This window comes from Hordeum vulgare, chromosome 5H, assembly GCF_904849725.1.
Source record: "Hordeum vulgare subsp. vulgare chromosome 5H, MorexV3_pseudomolecules_assembly, whole genome shotgun sequence".
NCBI lineage: Eukaryota > Viridiplantae > Streptophyta > Magnoliopsida > Poales > Poaceae > Hordeum > Hordeum vulgare.
The window spans coordinates 530,975,476-531,001,323 of record NC_058522.1 but is presented as its reverse complement, the minus strand read 5'-3'; the positions used below and the strand labels follow the sequence as shown (position 1 = coordinate 531,001,323).

At 44.8% G+C, this 25,848-nt stretch overlaps 2 protein-coding genes across 4 annotated transcripts; both read left to right on the top strand.

Moving 5' to 3' along the window:
- The first annotated feature begins 324 nt into the window (after nucleotides 1–324).
- LOC123452346 (dual specificity protein kinase shkD-like) lies at nucleotides 325–5,395 on the top strand. 3 transcript variants are annotated; one of them, XM_045128986.1, is made up of 9 exons: nucleotides 326–583; nucleotides 677–769; nucleotides 1,140–2,514; nucleotides 2,606–2,683; nucleotides 2,839–2,991; nucleotides 3,324–3,635; nucleotides 3,788–3,910; nucleotides 4,407–4,494; nucleotides 5,050–5,395. In XM_045128986.1, exons 3-9 carry the CDS (start codon nucleotides 1,210–1,212, stop codon nucleotides 5,208–5,210), a joined length of 2,220 nt encoding a protein of 739 aa, XP_044984921.1. In that variant the 5' UTR covers nucleotides 326–583; nucleotides 677–769; nucleotides 1,140–1,209; the 3' UTR covers nucleotides 5,211–5,395. The 3 variants fall into 3 exon arrangements, with proteins under 3 accessions (XP_044984922.1, XP_044984921.1, XP_044984920.1); XM_045128987.1 differs by having other exon boundaries at nucleotides 325–769; nucleotides 1,107–2,514; XM_045128985.1 differs by having other exon boundaries at nucleotides 326–769.
- Nucleotides 5,396–15,840: 10,445 nt separating this feature from the next.
- LOC123452345 (TIP41-like protein) lies at nucleotides 15,841–18,842 on the top strand. The gene is made up of 8 exons (XM_045128984.1): nucleotides 15,841–16,031; nucleotides 16,650–16,835; nucleotides 17,206–17,296; nucleotides 17,421–17,528; nucleotides 17,597–17,656; nucleotides 17,785–17,826; nucleotides 18,287–18,421; nucleotides 18,528–18,842. Exons 1-8 carry the CDS (start codon nucleotides 15,883–15,885, stop codon nucleotides 18,630–18,632), a joined length of 876 nt encoding a protein of 291 aa, XP_044984919.1. The 5' UTR covers nucleotides 15,841–15,882; the 3' UTR covers nucleotides 18,633–18,842.
- Nucleotides 18,843–25,848: the final 7,006 nt, after the last annotated feature.

Below are 25,848 nucleotides of genomic sequence, written 5' to 3'. Positions count from 1 at the left end.
AACAAAATGACAAATGCAACTGGGCTATGGGCGGCCATATAGTATATTGTCCAGTGAAATTATGGGCAAAGTTGGACCATTTAAAAAATGACAGTGACGGTGGTTTATATCATGGTTGCTATTTGACAACGACAACAAAGGTATCAAGGGCCGCCCCTTGCCCCAGGTTAAGTGGCAGCTGATGACGGAATCTTCTTCAACAGTCCACATGACAAAATATTGTAAAGTAATAGCAATAAATATTGTTCCACAAAACCTATATTATGAATACAAAAGAAAAACTATAGTAGAACATACATGCAACAAGCTCTCGCATTTCTGAAGTTAAAAAAAAGATTTCACAATTCTTCCTTTATCGACTGTGCGTGTTAATAGTTATCTCGTGATCGGGCGCAAAAAAAGTTATCTCGTGATAAAAAAGAGTCAGTTCGCAGTTATAAGAAATGCCACGTGGTTGACAAAAACTGTGGACTTTCATGTACTACCATCCATCTAATTCCCCCTCATGTAAACTGTATGGTCTGTCCATATCACATAATAAAACTTGAAGTGTTGCAGACACCATCCACTCATTGCTTCAAAGGTGAGTCAGCAACTCACCAACTCCAATCCAACTTCCCTCAAAAACAATCTTTCTAGACTTGAATCCACTCACCTGTTTTGTTCATCATATTAGTATCTCAAACACCACTGGCACTCAGGCAAGCACTATGGAGCTGTTGGCAACCATGAAGTTTTGAGTCTCAGTAGCAGCCTGAACTCTCAGGAGGTCAGTTATCTGTCTTCTCCTTTCAATTGCGGGTTCCTTTTCTCTTAAGCTTCTGTAATCTTTGTATATCTTAGTTTTAGCTGCATCAAATTCTTATAACACACTTCTAAGAATTGATTATTTGCTGCAATCTTGTGGTTAAGTGTGTTGACTGTCATCCTTATCATGACTTGATAGGAATATATGAATGTTGAATCGAATCTCCTGTCCCTACAGATCAAACTTTCTGAAATCTCCCCCCCCCCCCCCCCCTCAAATCTCCCAAACGCTGAGTCTTAGGTCTATAAAGTTCTTGATAAAATAGGACTAACGCCATGTGCTGAACTAGTTCTGACAGATTGGTGATCATTTTTTTCTGAATTTATGCAAGAGAGAGCAAACACAAGGATCGGGGCCCATCGTTCTGATTACCGTCGGAGAAGAGCACACACACCAGCAACATGGACTGGGTGGAACAATTCAACATTTGTGATCTGAAAGGACCAAAGAATCTGCCAACATCTGGTCCACTGAGTTTCACAAGCAGACAGTTCCCTCGAGAGTATTACAATGTTAAGTCCATGAAGATAAAGCTTATATGCAACTTTGGTGGTACTTTCTTACCAAGGCCAAGCGACGGCGAGCTCCGGTACATCGGCGGTGACAGGCATCTGATGAAAATTAGCCGGGACATTTCTTGGCAAGAGCTGATCAGCAAGACAACAAAGCTAATAGGGAGGGCTCACACCGTAAAGTACCACCTCCCAGGGGAGCAATTGAGCATGCTCATCTCCATCACCTCTGATGATGACCTTCGGCATATGATTGACGAGTGCATTGTGCTGGAGGAAAACAGAGAGATGATCAACATGTACCTCTTCTCTCGCAAGGACGATGAGCGCCACGTGCATTTCGTGGTGCAAGGCTCATCTGATGCCGAGAAAGAAGCGCAGTTCATTGCTCTTGTCAATGGAGTCATCACACTAGGTTATGAACCAAGAGCACATAGCGTCGGTAAATCCTCAGTCAATGACCTGGACCAGCTGCTGTTTGGCATCAGTGTGGAAGCAGGACCGCCGGCAGGCAGAATAGAGGAAGCTGCAGTGTCCACCAAAAGTAAGCCCTTGCAGAGTATCGCAGTACCGCCGGTGGCCACAAGTGGTCAGCTGGAGAGGACGCCCCTAAGTTCCCAGAGACGGATGATCAACCAATATGATTCCAAGCCACAAAGTAATGAAGACAGCATGATCTCTGCAGCCAGGAAGACTAGTAAAGCTACTGGGGTGCAGGAAAAAATATCACCAAGGAAACAGCTTCAGATACCGTTGGACAACAGTAGTGTGACGACGCAGCCATCGAATTCACTGAGGAAGAACACTAACCTCCAAGCACACAAGAAGGTAGAGATATCGGAACCTAGTGATCAATCTGGTAGTCCTGGCTGCAATACCAGTGCAAACTTGCAGTATCCAGAGAGGTCAGTTGCAGCCAACAGCATCCAGAAGAACCAGCCCGCAGGCCCTGCAACATCGGTACTTCCTTTTGCTTCCACACCCTTAGACAAAAGAATAAATCTACAACCAAATACTCTCGTGCGTGCTTCGAGTGATACAATACAAGAACGACCCAGCAGTCCAACAGCAGATGAGCATTCATCTGAAATCATTCGATTTCGCTCGGTTGGCACTGGCATCATTAATCCTCAAATCAGAGCTCCATTGCATGAAGCTGAAGATGATGCTTCACCATCAATCCCAGAGGCTGAGGTATATCATCACAGCTGCACCCTATGTTTCATATGGTACGATTTGATGAAATGATTCACCGTATAACTTCTGACTTATCTTCTACTGTCAGCTGCGTGAAACCAAGAGCAGTGAAAAATCTCTGCCTGCAAATGCAGTGTTGGGCAGAGATCTTATGAGCAATGTCCAGGTTTGTAATTAACTCCAGATGCAGTAGTCTGTAACATAGGAAATTTTGTGTCAGGCATAAGCAAGCAATTTATCAGCCAATATCATTCGCACACATTTCCTACTTTTTTCATCATACAAGGACTTCTTCTAAAGTCGATGTCATACAAATGGCAGATAATAAGCAACGACGACCTCGAAGATCTTCGTGAGATGGGCGCCGGAGCATTTGGAACTGTTTTTCATGGAAAATGGAGGGGAACAGATGTTGCCATTAAACGGATAAACAACAGTTGTTTTTCATACCAATCATCCCAGGCAGACAAACTGGTAAGCCCATATGAATTCACCTGCATTATTTGAAGTTGCAGTCAAGGAGACCAGTTTCTGAAATTCGTCAGGTAAGGAGATAAGTATTATGGCTTTGGGTCAATAGATTCAGTGCTACCATCTACAAGAGGCTGCACTAAGAAACTAGAGTATTCATACCTCCACATGACATAGTAAGGACCACGTACGGATGCAATGAGTAGCCATATCAATTGCACCTGTTAAAAACTAGAAAGCAAACTGAACAAAATTTACTCCGTTTTAGAAAAATGCAAGGGTTGAAAGCAAGAAATGCAGCATATATCCATCATTAAACATATAATATAACGCAGATAACAGAATTTTGGAGAGAGGCTGCTATCATCTCCAAGCTTCATCATCCCAATATTCTGGCACTTTACGGGGTTGTGAATAATGGGCCAGGGGGGACATTAGCTACTGTAACAGAGTTCATGGTCAATGGTTCTCTAAAGAAAGTACTCAGTCGCAAGGACAAGTATCTCGACTGGCGCAAGAGGTTACTTGTTGCAATGGATGCCGCCATTGGAATGGAATATTTGCACTCCAAGGACATTGTCCATTTTGATCTGAAATGCGATAACTTGCTAGTGAATGTTAAGGATCCCTCTCGTCCCATATGCAAGGTATACCACAACTCCAGTATTCTAATAACACAAGTTTTTTTAATTTCAGTTTCAAATGTGAATACGTGAAGAAAATGGTATAAATTTATAAAATACATATGATGGACTTCTGCATATAAATGAAGGGCATAATAGAGAAACAATGACTGCAGGTTGCCGATTTTGGTTTATCAAAGATGAAACAAGCCACCATGGTTTCTGGTGGAATGAGAGGAACTCTACCATGGATGGCCCCAGAATTGTTGACAATGAGCGGCACAAAAGTATCTGAAAAGGTATTATGATGAATCCCTTTAGTGGGAAGTGTGAAGGTGCTACAAATTACGAAGAACCCAAATTATAACATTGCGTTTGTTTCACAATTTCAATTGGCATTCATGCACAAAGGCTATACGACATACTTATCAATTATATGAATGTAACATTGTTCAAAAACTGTGGCATGATGCTGAAGATATTTGACCTGCTCACTGGGAGTGCTATATACTCTCTTCATATCACAAATAAGTGACTATTTAGATATTGACACGGTCTTCGAGATATAACTTTGACCACTAGTTTATAGTACCAATATATATACAATATTGAAAAACACGATATTGTAGAAATGCCTTTTGAGACAGATCTATACATATGATTTCAAAATTTTCAAACATAACAACAAAAATGACACACTCACAAAAAAAATTGTAAAATTTCTAGAATTATACTTAGGACTGACATGTTCTTATGTTTTGCATTCTCAAATACGTCAATTTTATGGTAACACAGGTCGATGTCTATTCTTTTGGTGTTGTGATGTGGGAAATTCTCACTGGTGAGGATCCATATGATGGCATGCACTATGGAGGAGTTATAGGTATGCAACAGTACGATCATCCATCCGTAGGCTGTAGTAGAAATCTCATCTTCTGAATTGTTTATACATAAGATATAAATGGCATTTTTTTGAACTTCCATGGTTCTGCAGTTATACCACTTGGATCCTAAACTTGGGAACCACACATTTAGGTCCTTAAACATGAGTAGAAATCATATACTTGTGAGTAGGAATAAGCTGAAACTACTTAAATAGCAGTTGTTGACAACTTATTTAAGTTAAAGCTTGAGATCTTCTTGAAAAGAAAGGTCATGAAAAGCGGGAATGTTTTAAGAATCTATGTTAAGTTAATTTAAACAAGAGAACATCAGTTATCCGTTATTTTCACATGACCTACACAAAACCAAACAGCAAATTATAGAAAAATCATATATACTTATTAGTTACCTAGGTAGTTGGATGTACTCAGACCTGGGCATGTAATTGTCAAGTTCAGGGAACCAGGTGGTAAATTTATATGCTACTTTAATCGAAAACATACCTTCACTCTTCTTGAGTAAAGATTAAACATTAGTTCCTAATGGGAGTGTGTAGGGGGCATTTTGAGTGACACACTGAGGCCGCCGGTGCCCGCTTCATGTAATCCGGAATGGAGGAAATTGATGGAGCAATGTTGGTCGACTGAGCCTGAGCGAAGACCTTCATTCACCGAAGTCGCGACTTGTCTTCGATGTATGCTACAAGCGCAAAAATGAAACTCTGAGTTAATCTGCAAGAAAACCACTCTATGCATGCTTGTATATATATCCTTCTTGCACATGATCGAGACAAACACGAATATTTGTTTGAGTTTCTTATTACAAAACTGTTCGACTGTTTTGTTTTGAGAAAAGTGTATATTGTTGGTCCCTCTAAGTTTACAAGAGGCAGACATTTGATCCCTCGTCTTTTTTCCATCGACATTTGGTCCCTCGTGCTTGAAAATCAGACACGTTTCGTCCAGAACCAGGAATGGAGCGGTATTGGGCTGAGCGTGTCCATGGTTTTGGAGTTTCATTGTAGGCATTTCATCGAACAGTTGGCATGCATTTCCCGGGGTGATCACACTTGCCTCGTCGTCGGCGAGCAGCGAGCTGGCCGTGGGCGCCAGCGACGTGCGCACCTTGCTGGCCCTGCTCGACGGCGCCATGACGTGGGTCGAGCGGCACGCCGCCACACGCTTTGGGCCATTGCGCTGGCCGACGCCGGAGCATGCAGCAGAGCGCGTACGTCATGCTCAGCAACGCCGGAAGCCGGCTTGCTGCGCCCGACGGGACCCGTCACAGGCATCGACCTGGACGCGCGGAAGCTACCCGCCGTGCGCTCGAGTAACGCACGCGCTGGCGCCGCCACGACACGCGCCGCCTGCGCGATGACTCGCTCAGGAGCTGGACAGTTCTCCTGCTCGTACGCGCCGTCTACCACCTCAACAGGCTCGGTCAATGATGCCCTGCTGCTCGTCGACGATGAGTGACGGCGTGCGTGGTGTGAGATGGTGTACTGCGTCCTTGGCCACCAGCGCAAGGTGGCCGGACTTTAGCTCGGTGAGGAGGCCGAACGCACACAAGATGTTCGACAAATGCTGCTACAGTAGCATCCGGAGAGGTGAGATGATGGGCAGTAAGTCAAAACTATATCTGGCCATAACTCGGGTCGGGCCTAACAAATCCCAAAGCAGAAATCCTAGGCCCGGGCTCAACCCGTCTGTCCACCGAACCTAGTTTTCAGGCCCAAGCCCAAGCCCAACCCATCAATTAGAAAACCATCGGACCTTGGGCCAGGCCTCTTCCTTAAATTATAGATATGACAAGTCCAAGCCCGGCCCGACATGACCATCGGACTCAAAATCAAGGCACATGCTCGACCCATGGGCAAGGTCGGGCCGGGCAGGGTCAGACCGAGCCGATCGAGTCGGGTATAGTCAATCAAATAAAGTTTCACAATTGCTATATCGGAGAGGATCTACGAAACTTTACTTACGGACACGCGTGCCCACTTAAACCTGGAATTCCCTGGGTCGAACCTGTAAAAGCTTGACGGGCAAAGTCTAGGCCCGAGCCCGGCCCGACCCAAGCAAAAAAACAAAATGCAGGCCCGAGCCTGGTCTGAAGGGACTAAAAAGAGTAGTTTCGGGTCGGGCCGGGTCAGGCCTTCGTGTAAACTTTCTAATATCCCATGCCCGACCCCGACCCAAAATACACAACAGATAAAAACGTCAAGCCCGAGCCCAATCTGAACACAAAGCCCGACCTATCCCCAGATTGCCCCGAGTTTTTCAGGCTAGGTCGTCGGACCGGGCTACCCATGATCAGATTTATGCCCAATGCTCATTAAATGCCCCCCTCCCCTGATAATCCCTAATTAAGTGCCGCCACTTCATTTCGTAAGCTTTCTACCGCGTTATTAAGAAAAATATGTAACTCCTTCACAAAAAGTGTGTAACTCCTAGCATTGTTCATACAACTTTGTTTTCGGTTTTCGTCGAAAAAGGTTTCCCCCCACTTTGTATTACAAAGCAGCCAACTGATACATCCAACGATAGGTGTTGGGCCGGAAGCATCGCAGTCACGCCCAAAAGAAACGAAAGAGAAAATACAAAAGAAACAAATGTCGACAACGGCGGATCGACAAAAACAAAGAAGCCTCACGATCACTGTGCCCACCAGGGATCTCCCACCAAGCTCCAAGACTCCGAAGCATCGGTACCAATCCACACCTCCAAGAGGACTGCGACGATGACGACGCTTCTGCCAAGGGTTTCCCCCCGGCATGCAACGAGGCAAGAGGAAGGGTAGCCCCGCCACCCTTCAGGAAGGTCCGGGGACACCCACAGGCGTCACCGCAACGGTGTTGGCCAGGCCGACAGGGTTTTTCCCCGATCCCAACCTGCACCTCGGGCGCTCCGGAGCCTGCCACCAAACCGACCACCACCCTGCGCCAACACGGTCTTGAAGCCCCCACGTAGTCCCACCACGGCACCCCAAGGTGAGGTCCGCACAACGACGAATAGGAGCCGGGACTAGGGCAGCAAAATCGTTGACACGCGGGAGGGCTCAACCTCCACCATCAGCGACGATAACCAACCGAACGCAATAGCAGGATCATACCAGGCCCCTGGACCCGTAGGCCCGATCGGGTCCTGAGAAGCTCGTAAAGCTCCCGCCATCGCGCTGCAGCAGGCACGCCGCCTCCCATCCGAGCTCCTCCTCCTCCTCGCCACACAGAAGACATCTCAGCGGCTAGGACCCAGATGGGTCGGGGCATGCCGCTGGCCATCCTGCGCCACCATGCCGCCCCACCGCCAAGGAGCAACGCTGCCACCTCGCCCGCCGGCAGCCACCGTCGCTGGGTTGTCGAATCGCCATCTAGCCAAGCAACATCGCCGACGCCCCTGCCCCGTGAAGGGAATACGCATGAGGGGGTACAGGAGGTCCCGTGTGGCAACCCAAGACCGACGTTCCAGAAGATTCCCCCCTTTATTCCGTTTTCGTCGTGTGTCTATTTTATTTTGTCGCATCATCATCGCATCATGCGCATCATTTGCATTGCATCGGCATCTCCGTTGCCGCTAGTTTTCAAAAGTTGCATCCGTTGTTAGTTGCCGGTTCTCGTCGTTGTCCGTTCTGAGCCCGACCGCACTCGCACGCGCCCGCGGCATCGTCAAACCTTGTTTTCAAAAGTGTGCGTAAAACTTTCTCTGATCGGGGTGAAACTTGGCATGCGGTCGTGACTAGTTATAGCTAGGCCGCCTGTCGAATTTCGTCGCGATCGGAGTTCGTCTGGTACCTGAACGGTCGACCGTAGCGCCACCGTATTCGGTCTACCGTCGGACGGTCATCGGTGTTTTAAAATTCGTTGGCGCGCCGCCCGTTCTCCCTCTCGTCTCCGGATATCCGCTCTACACGGCCTCGTCTGTCCCGCGTTCGGAATTAGTCGAATCCGACCCCGCGGTTGGATCCGGGACGAAAAAACTGCTAAACCTAGCCCCCCATTGTTATATATAGACCCCAAGACCTGCCCCTAAGGGTAACCCTAGCCCCTGCCTCGATTTTCGTGCCACCCCAACAGCCACCTGCCACCTCTCCCTCTGCCTCGCCTCTCTCCTCCCGCGCCAGGGCCCGCCAGGCCCATCTGGAGCCCGCCCCGGGCCCGAAAACCCTAACCCTAGCCGGGTTCCTCCCATGGCTGCTCTGCCCCGCCTCCATCCGAGCCTCCCACCGGCCCCAAGCACGCCCTGCCTCGCCGGAGCTCCGGGGGAGCCTCCCTGAGAGCGCCTGAACCCCGGTGACCCCGCACTGGACCCTCTCCTTCCTCCTCTTCTCCCCTCCCTCTCTAATCCCTCCTCTCTCTCTTCTGCAGGAGGATCCATGTCCGTCACATGGTGCTGCTCACCACCGTCCCGGATCCGGCGGGAACCAGTCGGAGTAGGGCCCCACCGCCCAGATCCGCTCGTCTCTGCCGTCGTGGGTCGCTGCCTCGCCGGCGTGGCACCCCTGCTCGCCGGAGCCGCCGCCATGGCTCCTGAGCGAGACAATGACCCGTCCCGCTCGCCCTCCTGTCGCTCGCGTGAGCGAGGCGTGCATCGCAGCGCGGCCCAGGAGCCAGCCCAGGCCAGGCCGGCCTACCGCCTCGGCCCAGCTCCTCCTCCCCACCAGGCCGGCCGTGAGGCCCAAGGTGAGCCAACCCCCTGGCCCCTCTAATGTGCGCCTGAGCGGGATTTGGTTATGTTGCGCATGTGCGCTGTTTCAGCCCGTAGATGGTTTAGGCCCAATAGTGTTTTCTTTAGGATTTAGAATTTAATTCTATTTCAGGAAGTTATAGATTTAGAACGTCCGTATCTTTTAAACAGTAAGTCAGATTGCGGCAAGTAATATATGGTTTTGGTGTAGAATTTCGCGTAGAATCGGATTATAAAACTTGCATAATTGTTTGATGTCGTTTAGCGTGTCATATGCCTAGGTTTACGTGCTGTCTAGGTAGGATAGTGCCCGTATTTATTTTTCGCTCATGTCCGGATTGCCCGAATGCCTTAGATAAAATGTCCATGTTTTAGGAACAACTTTTCCATGTAATGTAGAGCGGTCATTGGTATTTTTGCGTGTAGGGATTGCCGCTAGTTTATTTTCCCGTGTATAGTGTATTATCTCGCATTTATGTGTGGCAATATTTTTGTGTTGCAACCCCACATATTTTATATGTTTCCGGTGTAGAAAAATCCATGGGATTTTTCTGTGCAATTAGTTTTAGCTTTTGAGCAAGCTAGCTCGCGCGATATTTTGCCATGTTGTCCTCTTGTCTTTTTCATAGGATTTATTCCGTGCTTCGTTTGAAAGAGTTGTCAACGAGGGAGTTGTTCTTTGATGTTTATTCTAGCCCCTGGTATTTTTGGTTGCAATAGAAGTGCATGTTTAGGTGTGGTTTGCTTGCTCTCAAGTTGCTAGAAATAGTGCTGATTTGTAGGTGCTGAAATATTTCTAAGTCTGAGATCTGTTATATTTTGTTCCTGTCTTGTCTTGCTTGTATCTTTTGATCTGTAGCTCTTTTGAGGTTGGTTCAATGGAGTTAGTTGTAGCACTTGTGTTTCTCTAGCATGCTGTGAATTTTCATGCCATTTGGAGACCTGTAGCTTAAGGTTTTGCTGCTGTCAATATGGCTTCAGATCGAAAACTGCACTTTCATGAAGTGTAATTTTCACTAAGTCTGAAATAGTGTGTGTGATGCCATTTTGTGACTTCTTCTCCTAGTGATCCATGATGCCATGCTAGTTGTTGTTAGTTGTTTATTGTAGTGCTTCTTGCCCTCTTTCGTGTCATGCCTTGGTTGATTATATTTGAGTTGAGTAGCTCGTAGTTGTGGGGTGTAGAAAATGTTATGTGGCTGATTTTGACAGATTGTAGTGATATCTTGTTTTGCTCGTAGTTTTTGATCCGTAGCTCCGATTTGATCGTGTCCTACATGAAACTTGCTTATAATCTCGTGTAGTTTCATTTTCTCTTGTTGGTTATATGTTTTGAAGTGCTCATGACCGTCGTTGCACACATATTGCATTCATGCCATCATATCTTGCGGTGCTTGTAACTTTTGATCCGTAGCTCCGTTGGAGATGTTCTTTATGTGTAGATTGCTTGAAATGACGAGTAGAATCACGTGAAACTATTCGTTTTGTTGTTTAACAACTAATTAAATGTGTTACTTCAGATCTGGACAGAATTGTAAATTAACATGTGAGGTCGTCTCGGAGGTGCTATATGTCATTTCTGACCTCATTTAAAATGTCTAGATAGGTAGTTTAATTACGCTTCACCTCTTGCCATGTTTAACCACATTTAATATTGTCGTGTATCTAATCGGGAAAGAACTAAATAAATAAACGTGGAGTTTCGTCAATATGCAACTCGTTGCATATTGAACTTCACTTAATGTGTAGTGTTTGATTGTTGTGATTGTCATGCCTTGCATTAGACCGTTCATGCATCATGTGTGTCTTGCATCGTGTGGTGTATATCGTGTGTTGATGCTTGTTTCCGGTTTCCTCCGTCTCAATAGAGTTCCGCAAGCGTGTCGGATGTGAGGACCGTTCGACTACGTCGGTTCGTCTGCTTCACGGAGTCACTCTTCTTCCAAGCGGGATATCAGGCAAGATGATCATTTCCCCAGATACCATTACTATCATTGCCATGCTAGTTTTATCGCTTCTATCGTTTATGTCTCGTTGCCTACCACATGTAAAATATCAGCCTCTCAACAATGCCATGAAAACCTTCAACCTGTTCAACCTAGCAAACCACTGATTGGCTATGTTACCGCTTGCTTAACCTTGTTGTTAGCGTTGCTAGTTGCAGGTGCAGTTGCTTCCATGTGATAGCATGGGTTCCTTGTCATATCACCATATTAATGCTATTTAATTTAATGCACCTATATACTTGGTAAAAGGTGGAAGGCTCGGCCTTTCTAGCCTGGTGTTTCGTTCCACCTTTGCCCCCTTAGTTTCGGCTACCGGTGTTATGTTCAATAATTGAGCGCTCCTAACACGATCGGGGTTGTTATGGGGACCCCCTTGATAATTCGTTTTAGATTAAAGCTGGTCTGGCAAGTCCCAACATTGTTCTACATTTGCCCAACATAATAATTTGATAATATTGAAATGCATAGGGAGTTAGCGCTACCCGAGGAGTAATTTTACATAAACAGGGGGGCAGTGCTGATGGTGTTGGTCCCAAAAGGACAGACTGCGGGGCCACCACGGGGCAACTCGAGGTTTGGTACCTGTAGGCTTTTCCATCCGTCGTGTCCTAGGAACGAGATACGCGGCTCCTATCGGGTTCATCGACACGTCGGGCGGCCTTGCTGGATTAGTTTTACCTTTGACGAGATATCTTGTGCATCGGGATTCCGCTGATGCTTTGGGTAATATGAGAGTTGAGGTTTTCCACTAGGGAATCCGACGAGATCGCGAGCTTCGTGATTGAGGATTTCTATGCGGCTTGTGGTAATTTGTGATGGACTAGTTGGAGCACCCCTGCAGGGTTAAATCTTTCGGAAAGCCGTGCCCGCGGTTATGTGGCAACGTGGAAACTTTGTTTAACACTGGTTCTAGATAACTTGAAGTAACTTAACTAAAATATGCCAACCGTGTGCGTAATCGTGACTGTCTATTTCGTGAGTTCCTTCTCCGATCGAGGACACAGTGGGGTTATGTCTGACGTAGGTAGGTGTTCAGGATCATTCATTTGATCATTTGTAGTTCACGTCCGCTATACGTAGATCTTCCCCCTCTTATTTCTTGTACTCGTAAGTTTAGCCACCAAATATATGCTTAGTCGCTGCTGCAACCTCACCACTTAACCATACCTCACCCATTAAGCTTTGCTAGTCTTGATACCTTTGGAAATGAGATTGCTGAGTCCCCTGTGGCTCACATATTACTACAACACCAGTTGCAGGTACATGTAAAGGTTACTTGACGCGAGCGCGTTGATTGTTCATTTGGAGTTACTTCTTCTTCTTCTTCTTCATCGATCTAGGATAGGTTCCAGGCCGGCAACCTGGGATAGCAAGGATGGACGTCGTTCTTATTTTTTCTCGTTTGTTTTCGTCCGTAATCGGACTCTGCTCTTACTCTTGATGATTATGTACTGTACTGTTGTGACTCTGATGTAGCTTGTGGCGAATGTAAGCCAATTCTATATATATATATCTCTTCTTTTCAGTACATGTACTTATAACGATATCCATTCTTGCGACACGACGAGATGTGCTTCTATCCCTGACAAGGCCTTCGTGCCAAATTGAGGATAGGGTCGCATCTTGGGTGTGACATCCCGCCATCGCCGACACCACCCGGGTCAGGGCCACCCGCGTTGGGGGGGGGGGGCAGAGGAGGGAGGAGGGGGAAGGAGTGCGCGTCGCCCCGGCCGCCGGCACTACGACGGGATCGAGAGAGAGGTGGGGCTGTTTCTAGCTAACCATAGAAGGTTTAGTATGAATCCTTTTTGGTTTTGCGTGAACTATGTCCAGTTTTAAAACACGAGGGAGGAGGAAATGTCAACAAAAAGAACATGAGGAGTCAAAAGTCTACTTCATGTAAATTTGAGGGACCTAAAATATACAAGTTTATTTTATTTTTCATAAAATGCAAAATGATTTGCATCTTGATGCATTGATAGTAGAATAACTCTTCTGTATTCGGAGGCCACCTCTTTCTATTTCCATGTAACCACGTGACACCACGGTTACTATAAGCAAATTTGCGGTTCATTGCATATTTTCATTTTCATCTCCAATAAGGATACTAAAGTAGTGATATATAAACAATTTTAAATGGTGATCAAAAATACCCTTTCATGTCTCTTTTTCCAAGATTAAACTAGATAAAGGTTTGCAAATATGATTTCCAGTCTTGACGAAAATTAATATTTTTCATGACGTTTATGTATCATGGGCTAATTCTTACTAAAGACAATCTAACAAAACATATATTATTTTTCTGGCCGAAAGGAAACAGTTCAATATCCGTTTCTTTCCTGTCCATTTGCCTCATTCATTTGGCGAGGAGTTCACATAGCTTATAATCTTATCCTGTTGCCCAGTACACCAATTTATTTGGAAATAGGTTAGCGGGCATTCACCACAAGTTTAAGGGACATATTCGTGTCGGAGTTTGTGCCTTACTTTGGCAATTTGAAATTGCCGGAACATTCATGTTTTAATAGAATAGTTCTTCCAATTTTCTGCAAGTTTTCTTTAGGGCTACAACATCAATCTATATATGGTCATTACTTTAAATTGTGGAAGTTTAGAAGCATATGGCATTTGGGTGGTTCCGATTGAAGATGGTAGCACATGATTTCTTCAACCTGTTTTGCTGTCAAGTCAATAATTGGTTACATGTGCAGTCATGTAATTGTGTTATCGACCAATTGTGGTCTTCATATCTAACTTTGAGTTGTAATAGATTACTCGATACAATAATATGCTCTTCATACAAATGGTCGTGTGCAGCGTAATGATGCAGATGCAATAACAAGCCAGTATTAGTAATAGACCAAATAAAGATGTGACCGTTTGAATCAAACCATTTGCACAAAACGATTTAAACATCAACACCATTCCACACAAAATTAACTTAGCATATGTTAGATAGGAAAATAAGACCACCAACAAATACAGTAAACACACATGTCATCTGATTCGACGACATACTACAAATCCTTTTGGCTAAAGTACTCATATTCTAGTTTGAACAGTATTTCTAACATATGATCAAAGTGGTAATGAAAAAAAAACTAGTTGAAAAAGAATCCATATTTAGATTGCCGTTTAGTATCCTACGGAACATACCCAAAATAAATAAATTGAATGTCAATTATGTCTGAGAGACATCATGACAGTTCCATGCGTAGTAATGGTAGTTGAGTTCTTGGAAGATCTCTCTCCAAGACGGCGACTAAAACATCAACTCACGTTACGTCAGTGATGAAAGAGAACCGACCAATGGTTGGATGATTAAAACGACGATGCTAGACCAAGCCCATCAAAGATCGTACCTCGGTCAATAATTTTGAAGCTCCATAACTCCAACTCGGTCTTCAATACGCGTTGTATTAGTATGGTGGTGTGAGCGTATGTGTCTACATTATAATCAGTTAATCAGTGTTTCTAAAGTGAACATCTTGAATGAAAAACTATGAAAAACTATGATATGCCCTTCATTGCTAGAAGCGGACAATGACACTACATACAGATGCCTTCTTGTCGAAGGTATTATCTTTGTACTGATGTTTTGGACTTAGGGACATTTTTTTTGTGTGGCTTTTTTGAGCTTCTAGAATAAGGTGCCCTATACCCAAGGACGAATTCAGGGGGGGGGGGGGCCTAGACCCCCTAACAAATTGATTCTTCTACTATGATTATGCTTGTTGTAGCCAAAATTTTTCATTTCATATGAACTTTGCCCCCTTCATGAACAAACTTACCCCATCTATGCATGAATGCCGGCTCCGTCCCTGCCCATACCCAGCTTATTCTAGAAGCCCAATCAAAAATATTTTTAAAAAAGCCTACTAGTCAAGTGTTAATTAATAGACTTCTAAAAAAATAAATTTGATCGAGCTTCTAAAATAAGCTGGGTAGGGGTAGCTTATTCCAGCTTATTCTAGAAGCCAGCAAAAGAACTGATCCTTAACTGGCCGGACTTTGACATCCATAATGAGATCTAACTTTCATAAAATGGACTAGCAATATCAACATAAGCGCACACCTTCTTAAAGACTTTGTCATGGGAGCATAATGAATTCATGGTTTGTGTTCTTTGTCTTATTTCTTTTCGTATTTATGTCAGTGAGTTTCCACTTGTACGTACTTCCTTCATCACAGTTTATAAGGCATGCACGTGTACCTAGATCGTTAATTTGACTTATATAAAATATATTGTTTAACATAAAAATTATATAATTAGAAAATAGAACATCTAAAGTTTCTAATAATATATATTTTTATAATATATGTCTCTTATTAAGTTGATCAAATTAACGACCTACATACACGTGGCAGACTTATAAACTGAAACGGAGGGAGTAGATGATTCGGGACGGAGGGATTATTTGGTTAAAATTGTAGTAGATACATTCATATTTAAATAAATTTAAGATAAGAATTTCGAACGGAGGGAGTATTTAGGAAGGGAGAGAGTACATTTAATTGCATGAACATGTTATTTTACCTACGTCGCTGAACGTTCTTCTGACAGAAATAGTAGTGAATCACAGCCATCAATGTTTAATCAAACGGCCGCGATGCTAACGGCAATGTGCTCTGTTCTAAGAGCACAGAGTGGATCTGCATTGACCCGCGACCGAACCAGAGCAAGACACCGGGACGCAGCGGAAGATGGCTGCGGCGGCGGTAGCGTGGGACGGCCCGACGGCGGGCGAGCTGAAAGCGGCCGGCGCGGAGGCGATTCCGAGCGGCGTGCGGGTGAAGGGGTGGGTCATCCAGTCCCACAACGGGCCCATCCTCAACTCCGCATCTGTGAGCCTGTGCGAGCCGCCCCAACCTTAAACCCTAACCTTTCTGCCCTCCCTTTTTCATTTGATTAGCGGGGTGGAGATTCGGGAACCCAGATTCCTGATTTTCTAGATCTTGAACGTTACCTGCTACTTGATGATTATTCAGTTTGCTTGTAGTTTCCTTATTTGTCTTGAGTCCGTACCCTTTTTTTGGGTGTATATGGAAAGGAATTTGGTATGATTTGCTTTGTTGCTGGTCACTCATGGAATTTAAACTTAAAACTACTTAAGTTTGTTATGCTTATGTTCTTCAGCCATGGAAGTTGAATCAGTTATGTTTTACTCTGTTGGTCATCACCTGCAAACTTAAACATGAAATCTGAATCGTCGTTCCTCTGTTATCCCCAGCAATGGGCCAGTAATCAATTATTAACAAACAGTGCTAGCATACCCGTCATTCTATTGCTGTGTGCAGTCAGGCAATATGTGCAACATTTCTTACTGGTTTTGGTTTATTTGCTCTAAGGAGTGCATTTTGCATTCTTAACTAACGTTGGATCTGTCCACTGTTAGTACATCCCTGTTCTGTAACCATATAAATGTTTGTATATGAATTAATTCAAACCTATATGCAATGTTCTTCTTCAGATATGAAGATAAACTTCAGACGACACATTTACCTGAGATGGTGTTTGGAGAGAGTTTTGTGTCTATTCAGCACGCTCAAACTGGCGTCAAATTACATTTCAATGCGCTTGATGCTCTCAAGGCATGGAAACAAGAGGCATTGCCACCTGTTCAAGTTCCTGCTGCAGCAAAATGGAAATTCAGAAGGTTCTTGTATACCTGTACTCTGTTACTTACGCATGCTAGGAAGCATTTCTAGTGAAAAGTATTGGATTTGTTTGGGGTCACCATTATATGGGAGCTTGCTATTTCTCTTAAAGGGTCAAGCTTTGGCCACAAGTACCAACACAGTAAAGAAATAAATTTTGGATGGCTTAATTTATGGTTTACTGTGGGAAGTTCAGTCATGCATTCTTTTATTTCGATCGCCGAGTATATGTTCACTCTTGTCTATGTCAAAATGGTGATTTCTGTAGGAGGAACTGTTGTAGAATAATTAACTGGAAATTTAGCGTGTTGTGGGTTTATTAGGCAAAGGTACCAAGAGCAGGTTCATTCAGTTTATGTTTTCTTGCAGTAATCCTGCTGATCAAGTGATACTTGATTATGACTATACATTCACGACACCATACTGTGGGAGTGATGCTGTGGTTCTGAACCAAGACGCTGTATGGACCTTACCTCTACTCTAATTCCACCTGTTTTGGCTTCATTTGGCTCCTTACGCTGATTTACATTACATACTGGTAGACACCACATTCTGACCAGCATTTATTTAACTTTATTTTCCAGATACAAACAAGTTTAGATGAATCTAGCAGTTTGTGTTGGGAGGACACTGATGACCGGATCGACCTTGTTGCCCTTTCTGCAAAAGAACCAATTCTTTTCTACGATGAGGTACGGAAACAGATTGAATTGTTCATGATTGCTCTATACATTGGTTTACCCTGACATGACATATTTAGGTTATCTTGTATGAAGATGAGCTAGCTGATAGTGGTATTTCATTCCTTACAGCGCGAGTGGTAAGTGCTCCCTGGCTATCCTTCTTTTTAACTGGACTGTTTTGTATGGTAATATCAACTTTAGTCCTACGTACTTCTTTTTATGGTTAATTCAAGATACTTGATATTCTTTGATTGCATGTCTGCAGAGGGTGATGCCAACTGGTTGGTTTCTGCTCTTGCGCTTTTGGGTATGATATACTGCCTTGCATTTTACACCTGGTGCCTCTCTAGTATGAAGACAATCTATATGGGCAATGTGATGTCCACAAGAAGGAAATCACTAAATAGTTCCTTTACTTTTAGTATATAATTTCTACCTTTCCAGTTTTCCCACAAAGAATGGCAAGAGCCTAGTTTTATAATAGTTACAATTCTTAAGTGTGTTCACTCTTCTCAACAAACTGGGTCTAAGGTCGACTCTCTGAAAACTAAAATGAATGCCCTTTTGAAGGGGATTACAATCCTGGAAGTTAGCATGACAGCCACCAAGCAGGTGTGGTTTTGGGTACAACGCCAGCAGGCAGTTAGCTGGCAATTACATCGTCTCATGTGCAAATACTTGAACATTAGTAGCACTTGTAAGATTCGTTTCTACATAGGTCACAGGAGCCTAACAACAACTTTCTATTGTCATGCATATATCTGCAGCTAAGGGTTGATGGTGCACTGATGAGATTGAGGGATACCCGTTTATATTGTTCTTTTGGAAGTAAGGAGGAAGCGAAGCCGGTGGTGCTGCGTGAACTCTGCTGGAGGGAAGCAACATTTGCTGCCATGGCTGCGGTATGTTCTCTCTCTCTCAACCAAGTACTTTCCTTTGAACAAGTTAACTGTAAAATGTTGGAGCGTATTTAATTTATATTTCTAATCCATTTTCCACATAATGTAGGAAGGGTATCCTTCCGATTCTGCGGCATACGCAGACCCAAATCTCGTTGCCCGCAAGCTGCCCGTCGTGATGCAGAAGACCCAGAAGCTCAAGATACCCAGTTAACCAATCAGGGTACCTCTACCGTGTGTTCGTGATTATTCGACCGTGGTCACAACTCTGTTTGCATGTGTTGTAGATCTGCTTATCTTGAAGCCCTTGCGACTGACAAGTAATGGTAGGCCATTGTAGCCTGGGCTTGTGAACTTGACATATCAGTTTCAGCAATCATCATGCATGACTGAATAAGATGCTCACAGGCTAAAGTTCATTTTACCATTGTTCACCATTATAGTAAATTGGTAACATGATAGTGCTAGATAAGCTAGAGCCTACAGGCCAAACAATAAGAAATTTCACAGGTGGGTCCCGCATCCATCCTCTGTTCTTTTCACCTCTTATTTGCAAAATAGAAGAAAAAATTGATTATAATATCTCAGATTCTAAGTGAAGCTCCCATGTGCCCAGATCGATGTAAGCTCAAATCCAGAACGTTCGTTCCCTGGTATTTTGTTTTCATTCTGAATATTTACAAACTAAATTGTACAAATTGCTGGTTTTATACTACCACTATACCACAAGATAGCTACCTATTGTACATAGGTAGCTTAATGGAAAAATATCCGTGTGTTGCAACACTAAATTGTACAAATTGCTGGTTTTATACTACCACTATACCACAAGATAGCTACCTATTGTACATAGGTAGCTTAATGGAAAAATATCCGTGTGTTGCAACGGGAGAATAAGTATTCCGCATCATTCCTACTAAAAGAGAGAGGCTCATTCATGGTTAATGGTAATGTGTGTTTTGAGGCAGATGCCCGATATTCATGTCATAACATGTTTAACAACGTAAAAGAGAGGCCATTGCTAATAATTTTAAATATGAAACTTAACCTTTTTGAATTTTCTTTGTGTTTTTAGGAGTAAAATATATATGAAAATAGGTATATCTGAGAAAAAAAGGACCATCGTGAAATAAATGTTTGGAAATTACGAAATCAAATGATTTTTTTGTGGGGTTTCGAAAAACATATGATAGCGATGCATACTTGCATAGTTACCATAGATGGATGGATCTACAACACATAAATTCGTTTATCAATTATCACTTACTTAAGGCGTTTATAGGTTGCAAACACTGTTGCATGTACCAAACGTAGACTATACTATTTTTGTTACATGTAGTCGTCAGAACGTGTATCAACAGGAGTTATGTACTAACATAGATCTTGAATTAACACTCACAACGTGTGTAACATAGAAGGGGCAACTAAGTACATGGCCTGAAAGTTACGAGTAGAAGGCGTCGTCGCTGTCAGATGGAAGCGTTCCTACTCCTCGAGAGGAGCCGCGGTGTTTATTTATATTGGGCAAAACCCTTGCCTTGGCTTACAAGAAAGGAATACAGATATGACTAGTTTAAAGAGAGGAGATAGAGATAGATCGAGATTACAACAATAATATATCTCTAAGTTTAACACCCTCCCTTAATCTCAACTATTCTATATTAAGATTCCTCTTGAATTCTTCAAATGGTTTAACTGGCAAGGCTTTAGTAAACCCATCCGCGACTTGATCTCTGGAGGGAATGAACCGTATATCCAACTTCTTCTCTGCAACCCTTTCTCTGACAAAATGAAAATCAATCTCTATGTGCTTTGTTCTGCCATGGAACACTGGATTTGTAGAGAGATATATTGCTCCTAGATTGTCACACCATAAACATGACACACGATGTTGTTTAACTCTTAGTTCTTTTAACAATGATTCAAGCCAAATAATCTCAGCAGTTGCATTTGCTAATGACTTATATTCGGCCTCAGTACTTGATCTGGACACTGTGGCTTGTTTTCTGGCACTCCAAGATATAAGATTAGAATCAAAGAATACTGCAAAACCTCCTGTTGACCTTCTATCATCACTGCATCCTGCCCAGTCAGCGTCAGAGAAGGCACTAACGAGAGTGGATTTAGAGTGTTTTACCTGAAGACCCAAGCTCACAGAATGTTTTATGTATCTTACAATTCTTTTGACTGCAGTCCAATGTATGCTGGTAGGTGCATGAAGATACTGGCAAACTTTATTAACAGCAAAAGAAATGTCAGGTCTTGTCAGTGTCAAGTACTGCAGCGCCCCTACTGCACTTCTATATTTTGTGATCTCTTCTTCTTTCAGTGGCTCACCTTCAAAAGTTGATAGTTCCTCTGAAGATGATAAAGGTGTGGATGAAGGCTTACAGTCCTTCATTCCCGTTCGAACTAGAAGTTCAGTGACATACTTCTCTTGATTTAGCACTATGCCATCTTGAATTTTCTTAACTTCAATGCCTAAGAAGAAATGTAGATCACCAAGATCCTTTCAAGCAAACTCTGAACTTAAATCATGTAGGAGAGCATTGGTGGCACTTTGTGAGGAGCTTGCAACTATGATATCATCAACATATACTAGCACAAATATAGTTGTGTTTGCCTTGTTGTAAATAAACAGAGAAGTATCAGCTTTGGATGCAACAAAACCTAAACGTTTCAACTGTGAACTTAACCTTGAGTACCATGCCCTTGGTGCTTGTTTTAGACCATAAAGTGCTTTGTCAAGCCTGCACACATAATGAGGTACATTTTTGTCAACATACCCAGGTGGTTGTCTTATGTAAACCTCCTCTTCCAGAACACCATGTAAAAACGCATTCTAAACATCTAGCTGTCTCAAGCTCCATCCCCTGGATACACATATAGCTAACACAAGTCTGATAGTTGCAGCTTTAACCATAGGACTAAAGGTATCCTCATAGTCCAAACCATATCGCTGTTTAAAACCTTTTGCAACTAGACGAGCTTTATACCTGTCAATGGAGCCATCTGCTTTCCTTTTTATTCTGTAAACCCATTTGCAATCAATGACATTTTTACCTCTCTTTTCTGGCACAAGATGCCAAGTCTTGTTTCTCATGAGCGTTGAGTGCTCTTCATCCATCGCATGTTTCCATTTTGGATCTCTGAGTGCATCATCCAAATTTGATGGTTCCCCTGCTACACATAGCATGCCATATGGAATAGTGCCATCAGTTCGAACCTTTGGATTTTTTATACCTCTTTGTGACCGAGTCGTGACACGAGAAGTTGCAACCGGCTGGGTTTTACTTCTCCGTATTTGCGCTGGTTGAGGCACGGGAGATGACGCAACCGTCTCGTTCGCAGAAGATCCCGAGCCCCTGTCCAGATCGCCGTTCACAGCAGATCCGGAGGACACTTGTGTTGCCTGCGGTGTGGCTGCTGTCCCTGAAGAAGTTGCCGCAGAAGATCCGCCGCTGCCAACCGCCGCATGCATGCGCGCAGGGGACAGAGATCCCGACGCGGGTCCCACCAAATCTGCCGTCGTTGTCGCACCTGACGCGGTCGGCTCGCTCGTGGGACGCGCCACTGGCACGGTCGGCCCGCGCGTGGGACGCGGTGTGCTCCCGCGTGACGTGGAGCTTGCTGATTGGTGCGGGGTGATGGAGGCGCTGACTGGCGTACGGGATCGCGCGCGCACAGGAGTTCCAGGTGCTGCCGCCGCCGCCAGATCTTCCTCGTGTTCTGCGCCGCCTTCGTCTTCTTCTGGTACATGCAATATAGGTGGCAAATCTGAAATTTTTTGATCATTTGCTTCACCATTTTCTGCCCTGATTTCTCCTGTAGAGTCCTGCACACATGGAGACAACTCTCTGGTAATACAATCATCAGTTGGGTTAGTACAATTGTCGCCCCCATGATCGGAATTTTGGAGATGTGGTGGAAGAAGAAGGATGGCTTGTTTGAGAAGTGCTCCAGCGTTGGGATGGAGAGTTGCAAAGGGGAAAACTGACTCATCAAAGACCACATCTCGTGAGATATAGACTCAGCCAGTAGAAACATCTAGGAATTTGACTCCTTTATGAATGGGACTATAGCCAAGAAAGACACATTTTTTGGAACGAAACGCAAGTTTGCGTGTGTTGTATGGCCTGAGATTGGGCCAACAAGCACAACCAAAGACACGAAGGGACTTATAGTCAGAGGAGATGCCAAAAAGGCGAGTGATGGGTGTCTCAAGGTTGATGACTTTGCTAGGTAGAAGATTTATGAGGTAGGTGGCGGTTAAAAAAGCTTCATCCCAGAATTTTAGTGGCATGGATGAATTTGCAAGAAGAGCTAGTCATACCTCGACAACATGGCGATGCTTTCTCTCAGCCGAGCCATTTTGTTGATGTGCATGGGGACATGCAACATGATGTGATATACCAAGCTCTTGGAAAAAAGGTTTAATTTTCTGTATTCACCTCCCCAATCTGTTTGCATAGCAATGATTTTGGTGTTTAGCTTGCGCTCAACAAGTTTCTTAAAGTTCTTAAAGACATGAAAAACTTCAGAACGTTTCTTGAGAAGGTAGATCCATGTGAATTTGCTAAAGTCATCAATAAAGCTAACATAATATGAGTGTCTGCCGACAGAGGTGGGGGCTGGCCCCCATACATCTGAAAACACAAGTTGTAGAGGAGCAGTGGAAATACTAGTAGAAACAGGGTATGGTAGCTGATGACTTTTAGCTTGCTGACATGGATCACAAATAGACTCAACACTAGACTCATGAGAATAAGGAAGATTGTTCTTATTGAGAACAACTTTGACAATAACTAAGGAGGGATGACCTAGTCTACTATGCCACTTTGATGAAGAGGGCTTGACAGCAGCGAGAGCTTGTTTATTGGATGATGTTGACGAAGATATGAGTGGGTAGAGACCTCCCACGCATTTGCCCCTAAAAAGTATTTTCCTCGTGTCCAAGTCCTTTACCAAAAAGAAATAAGGATAGAACTCAATGAGAACACGATTATCAAGAGTAAACCTATGAACAGAAAGAAGGTTTTTTGATGTTGTGGGCACATATAGGACTCTGTTAAGATGAAGATTTTTCATGGGGGTTTTAACAATTGAACTTCCAACATGAGTGATTTTCATACCATATCCGTTTGCAGTGTGGACTTGATCATTGTCGCGATACTTGTCTCTGATCGTGAGCTTGTCCAGCTCGCCTGTGATGTGGTTGGTGGTGCCGGAGTCGGCATACCAGTTGGTGTCGATGCCGTAGGAGTCTGAGGCGATGTTGGCCTCCTTATCCTCATATTCATCTTCCTCATAGCGATCCCAGCATTCACGGGCACCTCCGCGATGATGCTTGAGATAGATCTGGCACTCGGGGTAGTCTCGGTGCGGTGGACGTTGCTGTTGTTGTTGAGACCGACCGCCTCTCCTACCGTTGCCGTTTGGAGAGGATGACGAGGGTGAGCGTCTCCCTCGACCACGGCCTCGGCTGCCGCGCCCGCGTCCTTTGCCACGGGACTGGCCACGCCCCCTGTACGCCATATTTGCAGAGGTGTTGTAGCCAGCTTCTGGTCCATCGTCGAGCATCTCCACCCTTTGATCAAAGGCGAAGATTTGAGCGAAGAGCTCGTCGACGGTGATGGAGGTTTTGACAGCGCCGATCGCCGCCACAACCGAGTCGTAGTCACGATCTAGACCGGCAAGGACATAGTCCACCATCTCTGGATCAGAGACAGGCCGACCTGCAGCAGCAAGTTCATCACCGAGGCTTTTCATCTTGGCGATGTAGGAGGTGCTCGACATGGAGCCCTTCTTGGTGGTGGCGATGGCAATTCTCAAATTGGTAATTCGAGATTGGGACTGCGAAGCAAACATGGTGATGATGGCAGTCCACAAATCAAAGGTATTTTCTTTACTCACAACTTGGGCGAGGATTTCCTTTGATAAGGAATTGAGGAGATGGCTGAGAACTTGTTGGTCTCTGGCCAGCCACGGTGCATAAAGTGGATTAGGCACCGTGATCATTGTCTTGTCCGTCTGCTGCTGCTCCATTGTTTCTGCGGGCGCTGCATCGGATCCATCCAGGAGGCCGGTGACCTGCGCTCCTCGCAGGCGTGGCATCACCTGGGCTTTCCATAGGAGGAAATTCCCCTTGGTCAACTTCTCGGCGGGCGGCGCTCCAAGGTTTAGGGCGACGGTGGCCGAAGAAGAGGACGTGGCGATCGGTGTTTGTCGATCGATGGTTTTCTGGTGTGGCTAGATAGATGGGAAGAGGTTGGCTCTGATACCATGTCAGATGGAAGCGTTCCTACTCCTCGAGAGGAGCCGCGGTGTTTATTTATATTGAGCAAAACCCTTGCCTTGGCTTACAAGAAAGGAATACAGATAGGACTCGTTTAAAGAGAGGAGATAGAGATAGATCGAGATTACAACAATAATATATCTGTAAGTCTAACAGTCGCAAACCTCCCACACGGCAATGCCGGTTGACGAGCAGTTTCCTGCTCGATGGCTTGTCCGTAATCAGACACCTTAGGTCTTAGGTTGGATCATGGTCAATCGTAGCTAATATGGATGTACCAAAAAAGATGCACATATTTCAAATTAGCAACATTACGGATAAAACGCAAGGGATGCGGTGTCACCGGGCGGCGAGCAGCACAGCTTGATGCTGCCATGATTGCTGAAAGTGCAGAGCGGCGTTGCAACTCTGAAGGCCTGCCAAGTGCTTACTTCATTGGCGCAGCAGCAGCGGGTGGAGCCGCGACGCGGGGGCGCAGACGAGCGGGGTGCATTCGCGGCTACCACTTGAAGCACCGCCGTGGCCGCCAACGCCGTTTGCGTGCACACCACAGCGTGCGACGCGCCGGGGCAGATCCGAACAACAATAGCGTGTGCGCCCCGTCGTTCGTGCCCGAGGAACCTCTCGGCCGGAACTCCAGTGACTTCAAGGGCGACACGCTCCGGAAAACATGACGGTCGCGGTTGATGGCCCACACGTTCAAGAACGACATCGCGCGGTCCGCTCCTAGCCGCATCGTCTCATTCGACACGGCCTGGTACAGCAGGTTTAGGCCCAGTTCGGTAATAGTCCATGAAGGGGAGAGCTCTGAGCGGCGTTCTAACCGCTCTCTAAATTAGAGTTGCATGCCCCTCGGCTTCAAAACGGAGTTGCGGAGCCGAGGATTGTCAAACACGTTCTTAGTATCGACTTATTGGCCAGCTGCTCCTTTTCGACCACTGTGTCCATCAGACAGCGCCCACTCCATCGTAAATGTTTCCGTTGCAAGATGTCATGCACCAATTAATAAATTTTAGAGGCACTGCATCGATTTGATCGCATCTTGGATCAACAGGATCGAGCGATCAAGTAAATGAATGCCTTCAATTTTGTTGTCCGTGTTGACCTCCATCGCATCTGTAGACGCCGGGTTATG

What these genes read in the sequence shown, in the direction of transcription:
- LOC123452346 (XM_045128987.1), top strand. Translation starts at nt 1,210, where the DNA reads ATGGACTGGGTGGAACAATTCAACATTTGTGATCTGAAAGGACCAAAG. An exon ending in CCTCTCGTCCCATATGCAAG is followed by an intron (nt 3,636 to 3,787) that starts GTATACCACAAC and finishes CAATGACTGCAG; the next exon opens with GTTGCCGATTTTGGTTTATC. An exon ending in GCACTATGGAGGAGTTATAG is followed by an intron (nt 4,495 to 5,049) that starts GTATGCAACAGT and finishes GGGAGTGTGTAG; the next exon opens with GGGGCATTTTGAGTGACACA.
- LOC123452345 (XM_045128984.1), top strand. Translation starts at nt 15,883, where the DNA reads ATGGCTGCGGCGGCGGTAGCGTGGGACGGCCCGACGGCGGGCGAGCTG. An exon ending in GCAAAATGGAAATTCAGAAG is followed by an intron (nt 16,836 to 17,205) that starts GTTCTTGTATAC and finishes GTTTTCTTGCAG; the next exon opens with TAATCCTGCTGATCAAGTGA. An exon ending in CATTTGCTGCCATGGCTGCG is followed by an intron (nt 18,422 to 18,527) that starts GTATGTTCTCTC and finishes CACATAATGTAG; the next exon opens with GAAGGGTATCCTTCCGATTC.